The sequence below is a fragment of the Manacus candei genome, unplaced genomic scaffold (assembly GCF_025592945.1).
Source record: "Manacus candei isolate 608988 ecotype Guabito, Panama unplaced genomic scaffold, ASM2559294v1 h1tg000042l, whole genome shotgun sequence".
NCBI lineage: Eukaryota > Metazoa > Chordata > Aves > Passeriformes > Pipridae > Manacus > Manacus candei.
This window is the reverse complement of record NW_026138090.1, coordinates 4,220,494-4,232,811: the sequence shown is the minus strand read 5'-3', so window position 1 is coordinate 4,232,811 and position 12,318 is coordinate 4,220,494. Positions and strand designations below refer to the sequence as shown.

At 46.4% G+C, this 12,318-nt stretch overlaps 1 protein-coding gene across 7 annotated transcripts in view; it reads left to right on the top strand.

Moving 5' to 3' along the window:
- FRMD4A (FERM domain containing 4A) overlaps positions 1-12,318 on the top strand; it is a 365,081-nt gene that overhangs the window by 223,602 nt on the left and 129,161 nt on the right. For all 7 annotated transcript variants that reach the window (XM_051795149.1, XM_051795154.1, XM_051795148.1 and 4 more), the window contains one exon: positions 11,749-11,814. In XM_051795149.1, the coding sequence (XP_051651109.1) occupies positions 11,749-11,814 (66 nt within the window). The remainder of the gene's footprint in view (positions 1-11,748; positions 11,815-12,318) is intronic.

The following is a 12,318-nucleotide window of genomic DNA, read 5'->3' as shown; positions in this document are numbered from 1 at the left end:
GGCTGCTTCAAAATGGGTATTGAATCCTGGGAACTTAGGGCTCAGGGATATCAGATTCAGCCACTGAGTTTGCAGATATTATATCAAGCTATTCTCTCTTTGCTTCCCTTCCTTAGCATTTCTGCATCAATTCTGCACAATACTAAAAATCTGCTGAGTTTATTTCCAGAAAGGAGCATCCTTCCCTTGCTCCTAAAAGGCAGAGGCGCATAGTAAAAAGACAGGCTTAAGTTGAGGTGTTTATTCCAGGTCCCTTCTGTGCAGAGGTTACAGACTGTCCATATTTATTATGTTGTGAGATGCCTTGATGCATAGATGACCTGGTCTTGCTGCACCAGTAGCTGAAGCATTCTCAATACAGGTAATGCAAAATCCCAGCATTACTCAGGAGATGAATGGGGGTATAAAAGCACAGTGTCCTGAAAGCAGTTTTCCCTGCTTGAGCCTAGAGTGGGGGCTAGCCTGAGCTCTAATCCTCACCAGACACGCAAGTGTTCAGCATCAGGAGCTGTCAGGAAGGAGAAGGCTGGTAGGAACCCTTCTGCCCCTCACCCACCTGGGTGTGCAGGCAGAGCCCACGGGAGAGGTCCCAGCCCTGCAGCCCCAGCTCAGCACTGGGTGCACTGGTAAGCAAAGTAGGAGCAGAAATGGTCAAATCAGACTTTTGCAGGCAGGGTTGGTTTCTGAAAACACCTGCATCTCTGAGAATGAGTCAGCTGCTTGTCATTTGAATGTGCTCTGCATCTCACCCCATCCTTCCTGTGAAACTCAGTTGGGGGATGATGCCCACCCTGCATGGACCCCGTCAGCTGCTGCCACTCAGGCAGAACTGCTGGCAGCTGCCCAGCCTGGGCACCAGCCACAGCCCTGTCTCTCAACATCAAATGTATGTCAAACCCACTGATTATCAGTGGCTGGAAACAACCTGGTGACATATTTTTCCATTGGAAGCGTATCAGTTTTTAGAGTGTTATTCAAAACAAGAAGAAAGAAAAATAAAAACCCAACACTTCAGTGTATATATTAACATTTTACTTTTTTTTTCATATCTGGAATGGCTTTTGAAAGTGTGTTTTCTATTATGTGTTATATATAACACTGCTCAGTGCTACCTATTGACCCACTCTGTTACAGTATCTGAGTGATGCACTGCCCAATGCCTTGGCTCCATTGATCAGGTTCATCAGTGCTCACACCTCCCAATTCTTAGTGATACAGTAGGTGCAAAACACTCAATGAGCACTAAAAGGACACTTTAAGCCATAAATCTTAATTTGTCCTTTAAAAATATTTCACACATACTATTGCTTCCACTACCTTGGGTCACTTTGGTCATCTTCCTATGAACCCACATTGATTTTTTTTTCTCCAGCAAATCACACTTGTTTCAGTAGCAAATAAATCGTCCTGTTTTCCTCTATAAGTAATCCAAACCTCCTGAGAATGTGTTCCCAGAAGACTTGGATGCTCTCATGTAATTACACCCTGTCTGCAGGCACAAACAAGTGATATCTGGAACAGTTTGCTGAAAATATGCCATTTTTGAAGTGTGAAACTCTACAAAAAATTAAATTTTTATGTGTGTTTACAAGGAATCTAAAAAGTCAGATGCAGGAGAGATTAAGAGACATGCTAACATCTTTGGAATAATAATAATAACAATAATCATCTATTGCTGTGTACTTTATTGCCACATGGTCATTATCATATGATGATTCATAGTGCTTGCTGTACAATATTGTAGGGAATGAACCAAAAGGTGACCAGGAGTCCCCGCAGAGTTGATGTGACTTATACAAGGCTGCAAAGTCCCTCACTGGTAAAAGATTTCCCTGGTAGATAATTTAGATCCTTTCCCCTTAGATCGTGCTGTATCCTTTGTGCATAGCAAACAGGGTAAATACGGGGCTTTTACAGGGGAAGCGAGACCCTCCGAGGACATATCATGGTTTTCTTGACACATGGCTATGCTCAAAAGTCAATGAAACACCTGTCCCAGGACCACGCTGCTTGTCCTTATGCAAAGACTCCAGAGATCCTTTATCCTCTTTCCCTCTGAGCACCTCATTTTAGCTCTGCTGTTGATATTTATTTCTTTGGGCTGCATTAGGGACTGGCAACCCAAATGATGGATCACAGCTCTTGTACATAATGTGCAAACATGGGATGAAACTGCAGAACTTGCCGTAAAGGGATTATTATCTAGAAAATAAGTTCACCCTGGGGGAAATAAAAAAGTTCACAAAATAAAGCTGTTCTCAGTTTGGCTGTGCTGAGTTAGATCAGAAGAAGCTTATGTACAGGACAAGTTATTTTGGGTGTTAACTGGGAAGTTGGCAGCAAGGAAGATTGTCTACCTGTCATCTTATTAAAATAGGCATGAGAAGAACTATGTTTTGCAATGGCTTCTTCTGTGACAGTGGCTGGTTTTCAGTCTTTAGGTATTACTTTTGCATATGGATGAATAGCATATTATGAATTAATAGTTCCAATGTCTATAAGGTGGGATGAGGCCATGGGCTGCCCTTGCCACTCATCTTCCACTTCCCATAGGATGCAACCCTTTGGCTGTAATGGTTTCATATGAATCAAGTGGTTTCACCACACCTAAAGGTGCCCGTTAGTGCTCAATGTGAACAGCTTGTCATCTGCTTCATCAGGAGCGACAGAGAGACAAGCAGGACTGTGGCTCTCCTCTCTCACCAGGACTTGTCCTCAGCTCCAGGCAGGAGCTGATCCACCAGGTCTATGAGGCTGTGCAGGAAAGTCTGTCAGGAGAGGATGGAAACCCCGTTCCCTGACTCATTTAAAACTCATCCACACGAAAGAGCTGCCAGCAGGGAAGAGCCCCAGGCTGGTGGGGGGAGGAGCAGCTGGGCCACTTCATTTGCAGCATTATTTATTTATTATTTATTCCCCACACAGCCCTTACCCATCACTGGGTACAGCCAGCTTGCTGCATGTGCAGAAAGGATGTAGGAGCAACATGGGCTTCCCAGGTAAAAGTGGAGGAGATAGCTACAGGATCCCAGTTGGAAGCAAGGTTTTAGCAGCTCTGGCATGTTCTTGACCTAAAAATGCTGGCCTAAAGCAGGTGTCCATGTTCAACCACCTGCACAAACAACTGAGTCAAGGTTTATCAAGACACTCTTCTCCTGAGTGCTGAAAGGGTTGCAAATCTGTAAGGTTTAAGACATCTGTGGCCAGTGAATCCTTTAGAATGAAAATAATGAATAATACTGGAAACTGTGTTACCTGTGTTCAGCCTCAGATACAGAGCTCAGAGGATGCTCTGACCAACCATATCAAAGCTCCTACACTCTCCACTCCTGCCTTGTAAGTAGTGGGGATAATTCTTGAAAGCTGGTATACTTTTAAACTGGAAAATGGTCTAATTTCTGACCACGAAAGGGAATGGAAAGAGTTACAAGGGTGAAAGAGTCAAACACAGTGAAAAGTCTGCATTGGGAATCCACTCCTCCTCCTACCTCGCCATCAGAAGGCAGGGAGGGTGCAAGATGTTCTGCTTCCCTTTGTATTTGAAAAGATTTAGATCTGTATTATTTTTAAGAAAGAAAACAATACGTGACCCAAACCAGTACAGCCTTCATTCTGGTGAGGAAGCTGGTCTGTCCAGGAAAGGACTTTCTTATCTCAGGATATAACTGAAATCAGACCTCCGAGGCTGTCCGCACTCAGAGCGGTGATTTAGGCGTCTACCGGGTAATACCCTGCTTGGCTTAAAATGTGGTGTTGGAATTAGATTTAATTCTGGCTACACGGCTCAAGCACCAAGTGTTTTGAGGTTAAGACGTGGCATTCCCAGCTTTAAAGTTCGCCTGAGAGTTATTGCTTGATGTTGTAAATGGACTTAAGGACCGTAGGAGACGGTTTTTCATTTCAGCCCTGATACAGTAAGCCACTTAAACACTTGCTTATGTCACACTGAAATAAAAGGGATTTATGGGCACGGCTTTGTGCTTTGCTGAATCAGAGCATTTTTGCTGAGCGCTGTTTAGAGGAAGCATGAGAAATAAACTGTGCAAATGTCCCTGGGTGATGCCGGAGCCTGAGCAAGGCTGGAAAGAGCTGTGCAGAGGAAGTGAGGAGCTCCTTGGGCAGGCCAGGAATTCTTTTGTCAGCTCTCAAGACAAAACAGGGAAGTCACCAGGTCACTAAGCCTGCAGCTCGCCTTAATTTTTATCCCATCGCTCCCTGTTGGCGTCCACACAATGGCTGGGTCGCTCCGTTTGTGGTCTGCTTCCGCCGGGGTGACACCGCGGCTGACACCGTCCCACCTCCTTTGTCGAGGAGAACCCTTGCTTTCTAATTACTGGAGCTGTTTTTCCCTCTCCTGGCAAATGGGTGTTTGCAGAAATGACTGCATCACTTGATGCGACCCCTCTCAAACACACATCCCTGTTCAGGTCCCCCATGCGACAGGTGACGTCAAGCTTCTCCTCAAGGAGGGCAGCACTCCCTTCCTGTAGGATAGGAGAGGTTTTTAAGAGCTGTATCTGTAACCATGGTTTCAGCAATTTCATCTCCATTCCCTAATCCATTGGTGAGGACATTAATTTTTCAAGGAGTGGGATAAAGAGGCTTGCAGGGAAAGCCAAAGGCCTCGCACGCGATGCATTCCTCTGGTCCTATCAAACGTGTGAGAGATGCTGCATCATTGTCAGTGTATGGTTTCTGGCCTTTCAGTCCTGCTATGAACTGTGTATGTATTTCACAGAGCCTCAAAGCACTTCCATAACAGGGAAACTCATGCTGCATTGGAAGATGAAGTCTGGTTATACATCAGCCATCGGCTACTTCTCTTACCATTGACATTATCCACATCTACAAAATCTTTCCTGTGTCATCCTTCTCAGCTGCAAAGCTCCATTTGCCACCAATATCTCTTGAAAGATAATGCACAAAAGGATGCTCCTGTTTCTTTGAATATGCAGCATCATCGTTCTCTTACAGAAGTACTGCTTGAAGGTGGCAGATGCCTTAGAATATGACTGGGACACCCTTTCCAGGGGGAAAAAAACAACTGGCTTACAGCTAACCTCTCCTGCTCAAGAGCACCAAATAGCCTTTCCTATAAGAAATAATAGCATGAACAAACTTGAATGCAGAAGTGTTGTCCAATGGTATCCTATGTATTGTAGTCAGAAACATTGGTACTTCTTCACATCCCATCCCTGAAAGTGTTCAAGGCCTGGCTGGATGGGGCTCTGAGCAACCAGATCTTGTGGGTGGCATCCCTACCTGTGGCAGGGGGGTTGGAAGCAGGTGATCTTTAAGGTCCCTTCCAAGCTGTGATTCTATGATTCTGTAATTTTGTATTGGCTTATTTCAGAAAACTCAGCCCATGTCCTGTACTATGTCACTGACGTCAACAGAGAGGACAAGCTATATAGCCCTCTGCTCCCTATGCCAGGAACCTTGGGCCAAATTAAAATCACTTTTTTCCCCTCTTGATAAAATAATAACAACCCAGACTTTCCACCACTGGTTTAGAAAAGACTCATGGAAATAAATAGTAGAAATGAGGATCATATTCAGAAACATCAGTTTCTCCTGACTGTCTCCCATACTCAGAGGTTTGAGCCACTGAGGCTCAGGTGGAAGCCAGCCTGCCTGAACATGGCCCATTTTGGGGAAGGGGAAGAGCAGGGGAAGTGAGTGTGTGTGAGGGCTTTGGACCTGGACTGGAGGATAGCATGAGCAGTGCTGCAAACCACGGTGACACCAGCACAGGATGGGGGGCATAGCCAGACAGAGAGCCAAATCTGCACCAGCAGTCATCTTGGTCCTCTTCATCAGGGATTGTTCCCACTGAGTCACAACTGAAGGACTGGATTTAGTCACAGGAGAAGTGGTGGAGTCACCATCCCTGGAAGTGCTCAAAAACCAAGTAGACATGGCACTTTGTGATATGGCTTAGTGGCCATGGTGGTATTCAGTCGATGGTTGGACATGATGGTCTTGGAGGTCTTTACTCACCTTGATGATTCTATGATTCTATGACTGCAAAAACGAGCAAGTCCCAAGGGTAGAGCCCAGCCAATGCTGCTCCCCACTGAGCACAGAGTCAGCTGTGGCCATGTCCCCTCTCCCAGGTGCCCACCAAGGGTCAGCCTTGTGACTCAGCTCTTCACACACCATCCCACAGCCACCCTCATCCCAGTCACTGTCACCAATATTTATTAGGTGTTGATGCAGACCAGCAACTGGGGAGGATGCTTTGCAAACACATAGCATAAAAAGAAAGATAGCCAATTCCTCCAGGGTCTTGAAGTATGAGTGTAGGACAGGAGATGGCAGATGGATGCAGACACATGAAGAGGCAGTGCTGGTCAGTGCAACAGGCAGCTGCTTGCCAGAGTGGCCCCAATTCAGCAAAGTGAAGTGCTACCACATGCAAAAAGCTGTGCAGACATCAAAAACACAGCACTTTTCCTCCCTCCCTCTCCTCTACAAGCACAGGAGTTGCCAGAATGAGAAGGCAGTAAGAAGTGGTCAAGTGGGAGCAGGATGTTTAATCTAATAGTTTACTGTAATCAGCAGGCTGTCATCTCTCCCTATCGCCTTTCAGCGGGTCTGTCCAAACAGTGGGCAGAGTGACACAGATTTTTGTAGATTCGGCACAGTAATTGCCTCCCATACAGGCAGTGAGCATTTAGGAAAGGTTCGCCCTCCAATTATAATTTCTGATTTGAGTCAAGGAAGAACATGCCGTATTCCTCTTTATTCCTGCAGTCACCGGCTAATGAAACGTGCCACAGATATTTATAGAACTGCCACTGTAAATAGAATTTGCATTTGGTGCCTTTGAGTTATTTAGTGTGACAGCGCATTCACCAGGAGGGTTTTTTCGCTTCGAAAGGGAAAGGTTCCCTTTGGAGCCGTTTCCTCCCGTCGCCTTCGCTGTTTGTGTTGGGTGGAGCAGTTCTGCTGTTGGGTGGACAGTTGTGATAATTTAGTGACAAAGCGACGGGCATGCGGGGATTAGCTGAGCATGGTGAAGGTTTTTGGGCCGTGTCACAGACAGTTTATACGATTCTCTGAGACAATGTTTGAGTTACAGTGAAGATGAATAGAGAGGAGACCAGTCGCCGGAGAAGTTCATGGCACAAAGCAAAACAGCCGCCAGCCTGCCTTCCCTAGGAAACCCGTTGTGTAAATATTTGGGTAGGAGCCTCCAAAGGAGATTTAAAGTCTTGTGATAAAGGTAACTAAAACGTCCTTTCCTTGAGAAAAACAACTATGATTCAAAAGATCCCATGAGTAACCACAAGGCAGATTTCCTTTCTGTAGCATCTCTACACTATAGTGAACAAACACGTATGTCAGGACTTGTTGTCACTGATGGATCTTAAAACGTTTCGCAAAGGTCAGGATCAGTTTTCCCATCCTCAAGGTGCCGAAGCCAAGGAGCAGAGAAAGAACACATGCCCTGTCTATGATCAGCCCTCCTGCACAAAAATCCAGCACCTCAGCTGCACAAACACATTGCTTCAGATTTTCAGATGCCTTACAAGCAGTATTTGTGTTTGGGTATTGAAGATATATTATCTGTAGTCTTTACACATTCATGTATAGAAATGACAGAGCTTTTTAAAAGCACTTGTGCTCAGTTCTTCAAGCACTCTGGGGTCATGTTGCATGTGCAAGCACCAAAAGAAGTGGTAGATTTTCAGAAAAAAAATGTGACTTACTGAGCTGTTTTAGAAAAAAAAATGTGTTCTGTATTTTGGTGCATAATTTCCATCTGAGTTTGTGTTAAGTCTGGCCCATGAGATGCATGTGGCCCATATTCACACCCAACGTGTGCAGCTCCCTGCCATATGGATGAACTGTTATCACACAGGAGTGTGTAACACACTCCCACCTCTTCAAATGTCTCGGGAAGCATTGGAAATCTGAGGAATTGATGTGGATACAGCATCATGGCAGAGCTGTAGCCAAACACACAGCAGGTATAACCATGGAGCTCACCTAAGAATTGTGTCACCTCACTTGAAATGTCTGAAGGTTCTCTGTACTTAGAGCATCAAGAGCATATTGACTGTTAGGTTGAACTAGACATTTGTGTAATTTCTTTCTGGTGTTAGGAAGGGGGGCTCTTGCCCCCCAGAAGGAAAGTAGAGGACTGTATTGATACAGGAAATCTCACTCATCGAGCTCTCAGTGAAACCCAGGACTTGATCAGGAATGAACTTCCCTGCTTCCCTGCCACATCAAGTATCCATCTCTTCCGTCAACAGCTCTGCTCAACCATTGCTTCTTGTCCCTTTGCTTGGAGTTTGCTTTTCCAAGGTGAAGGGAAAGGCCATGCCTCCATGCCTCGTGTCTCTCAGTTCTCCCCTTCCTTCTCTGGGTAAGAGTCATGGAAAAGAACTTCAGTTCACTCCTGTAGTCTTCCCACATCCAAACTCTGGTGCTGCTCAGCTCACCTTGGTGACCTCCTACTCCCATCTAGAGGGCTTTGGTGTTGATTTTCCTTCTCTAATTGCACAGAGAAGCAGAAGGGTTTCCCTGAGTTGTTGCCCAAGAGCTGGCCACAGCCTTGTCCGTGGCAGTGCAGCAAATAGCACAGAGCAGCCAATTTGCACAGCGTCAGAAGCAGCATCTTTCACCCAGACAGACTGTGCTAAATCAGTTCCTCCTCACTGTGCTTTGAAATGTTCCTGTTTTTTGCTCTGACAAACTAGCAGAGTTTGTATTGATCTGGCGATGCAAAAAAGCACATAATGTGGGCTTCAGACACCTGGTGGCATAATAAAGCAGAAAGGAGGGAGAGCAGGACCATCATATTTTAGCTTATATTAAATAGGAAGCCTGTCTCTGCCTTCTTTTCTTTTCTCTTGGAAAGCACCATTTGTTTCCAAGGGAAATGAAAAGCCCCATGGCTGGGCATCCTGTCTGCAGAAGGAAATGCTGCAGCAGATCTCCAGCCTGTGGTACTGCTGAGCTTCAAGGGATGTTCATGAAATGCCATGCAATTAGTGAACCATCATATGCTGCATTTCAGAGCTTTGCTTTATTCAGGTATTTATTCATGTTACCAGCTGTTTGCACTTGAGATTTCTTTAAGCAGTGAAAGCACTAAGGGGTTATGAAACTCTGGGTTGGAAAAGTGTGGAGAGCTAAAGAAGCTTCACACGGAAAGCAAGTGCTTTGCTGAAACACTAAAGCACAAAGTCATACATCTCAGAAAATTTTCCCTCTTTCACCTTCTTTTATTCTTATTTTGACTTTGTTATAACTGATGGAGAGTAACACACAAAAGCTGGGACTGTGTTCCCATCCCTGCCGTTGCCACGATAAACTCACTGCTTTATCTCTTGCCTTGGGTAAATTCATATTAAAACTGGAATATCAATGCATAGTCCCCATCTTGAGGATGCAGTGGATATGTGACAGTAAGAGGACGAGGAAGATGCCAAAGCAGAGTTCAGGCACTCAGAGTTTTATCTGCTGGGGAAGCCCAGCAAAGAAAGCTTGCGGTTCTCTGCACCCAAGTGAACATGACCCACACAACTCTTGTTCCAAGCAGGAGAAACCATTGCAAAGCCCTTCTGTGAGCCTCTGGCATAGCTTCACAACTGAGCTGAAAGCTGTTTAATAGCAAAAAAAACTCACTCACCAAGAAGTGCACCTTAGGAGAAGCCATATTTTCCATAACATTGCTTACTAGAGGAAACTCTCCTAGGACAATTTACTGCCACGGTGGTAACTGGCTGACATTTATGAGAAGTCTTGTTTTACAAGGCTTTCATTTGGCTGCAGTGCCAGGACTCCAGTTATGCTGATGGAAAAAAGAGAAGGAATGCAATTGTTTTTAGTGTGCAGGATACTGAGAGGTGTGCTGATGTGAATAACAAAAGGGGGTAAAATGGGCATGCATTGCATGGGATTGTGCATTCCAGGATTGTAAATTTGGGGTGAGTTGAAGGGAAAAGCTCATTTTGACTGGTTTTCTCATAATAAACTCTGTATCTTGCATGGTCCACTTGAGGTTTAATAGAGTTGTTGGAACACTTGAATTTCTGCTGGGGCCAGGGTAAGACTCGCTCCGGTCTGGTCCCAGGAAAGTGAGAGGTGGATGTGAGACAGACCTAGCAAGAGGGAGGACAGGAGCACACAGAAGAGCCTCATGGGCTCCTGTACCGAGCAGGGTGAGGGTGATGCTGCTGGAAATGGCCAAGGCTGCAGATCCCACGGCAATGGCCATGCACTGCCCAGGCTCTTGAACAGGCAAAGTCGATGGTGGAGCATCCACCACTGCCTCTTGGACACCAGCACATCCACCCCCATCAAGCCACAGGAGCGGGTGATTTTTAACCTGCAGAGCTGAAGCAGAAAGCTGAGCTGTCCTCAGTTAACCCCACAAACCCACGTCTCCCTGCTCTCTGGAAGGTGGCTTTGCATCAGGCTCAGCTCAGCTGGCACTGGTGGGAAGAGATGATGGATCAGGGCAGGAATGCCCAGGACACTGGGGCACTCATGTCCCCAGCAGCCTGCAGGCCCCCAGCCGGGCTCCCGTGGACCCTCCACTCCCTTCTGGTGATGCTTTCAGACTCTTTGTAGCAAATAATATCATTAAACTGATCTGAGGATCCATGCAAAGCACAGGAAGGTGCCTTGGCTGGAGGGTGGTGGGTCCCTGGGGGACTCAACTGAGCTGTGGGGCTGTGCTGGGGCTGTGCTGCTGTGGGTCCAGGTGTGTGTGAGTGTCGTGGGGTGAGCCCACACCGAGGGGGGCTGCCTCTGCTGCCTAAGTCATGCTGAGGAAGGGATTTACAATAGCCAAAGAGGCTTAAAGCAGTCCATATCCCATTAACAGATAGTGGGATTGTGCTTGTTCCTGTGCCTGAGGGGCTTTGTTGAACTAAGCCAGGTTCCATAACTCTGCAAAGCAAAGTTGCTCCCTGCTTACAGTGCTCTGTGCAAGAGGAGAGCTGGGAAAGGGCTTGGTGCACCGTAGAGGAGTTCCCTCAGACCACAGGTCATGTACTTCTTAGGACTCCAATCACTGGATCTCATAAATTTCATATAAGTCTTGTATAAATAACAGTTTTATTGATATTATTTTGTTGACAGTGGTAATAAACTGTGCTGGTATGGAAGCACCTTTGGACCGGTACGATGATATCACAAGTGGCTCCTGTGGCACATCTTAAATAGGACACCCCAAGTAGGGCAAGCCCATTCTGGGATTCAGGACCAAAAACGCAGCTGGTGCCATTCCAGGAAGCACCATCAGCACTTCCTAGGGAGGACCTTGCTTGTTCCACACTACCTGTGGCATGGCTGGATCACTGCTGTTGAGGAGTTTGGGGAAACTTGTCTGGGTGTCTCCTCCACCAGCCAAGCCATCTGCAGAGCTGGAGGCTGCAGGATGAAATGCCGGGGCCCCTGCAAACCATCCCCTGGCCCCACAGTACACACTGGAACAACCTCCTCCCGGCAGCTGCATCCGGGCAGGCGCCAGACGCTGCTCCATGACAGCTACCAGGGTGGCCTTTCTTCTCCTCCTTCCAGCCTTTTTCTTTCCCCTGGTGCCAAAAGAAGGGAGATTAATTAAAAAAAATAAAAAAATAAAAGGACAAAAGAAACCCAAACGAACAACAACAAACCAAAAGCACTGCAGCGAGTGAAAGCCCCCAGCTTGTGCCGGGGAAGCGGCCGCGTGCCAAGCTGGAATGCCGAGCGCCCTGACACACGTGCCTCTCTTCTCTCTTGCAGATGACGGAGGGTCGCAGATGCCAAGTGCACCTCCTTGACGACAGGAAGCTGGAGCTCCTCGTTCAGGTAGTAACTGCACGTTTCGCCATGTGATAGTTTGCTACAGCTGCGGGTTTTGGCTGGGGTGGGGAGAGAAAAGGGTTTTCAGCTGGTTTTCTCAGCAGCTTCACACTGTGATTGCCTGCAGAGCTCAGGGAAGCTCCATTAGTGCTGTCTGGGAAGGACCTGCAGAGGCATATCTGTGGGAAGGACTAATTCAGGACGTTTTGCTTTATTCTGTGCCAAAACTGTCCCAGTCCCTGCCAGTGAGACAGAAAAGCAGCTCTGGTCATTTTTTACACTGTTACTATATCACTTTGCAATTTTTTTGAGGCATTGCTTAGCTTTGAGAAGTTTATTGCATCGGGCAGGCATTGCTTGTGGGGTGTAAATCATATGTCAAACACAAATATGCATTAAAATAAGTCGGTGCTCCATCTGCCTTATCTTTTAGTTTTGAAAAAAAAAAAAAGGAAAATCAGAAACAATGAGAGTCTAGTGGTCATGGGTATGTAAGGATGGGCTGATGGA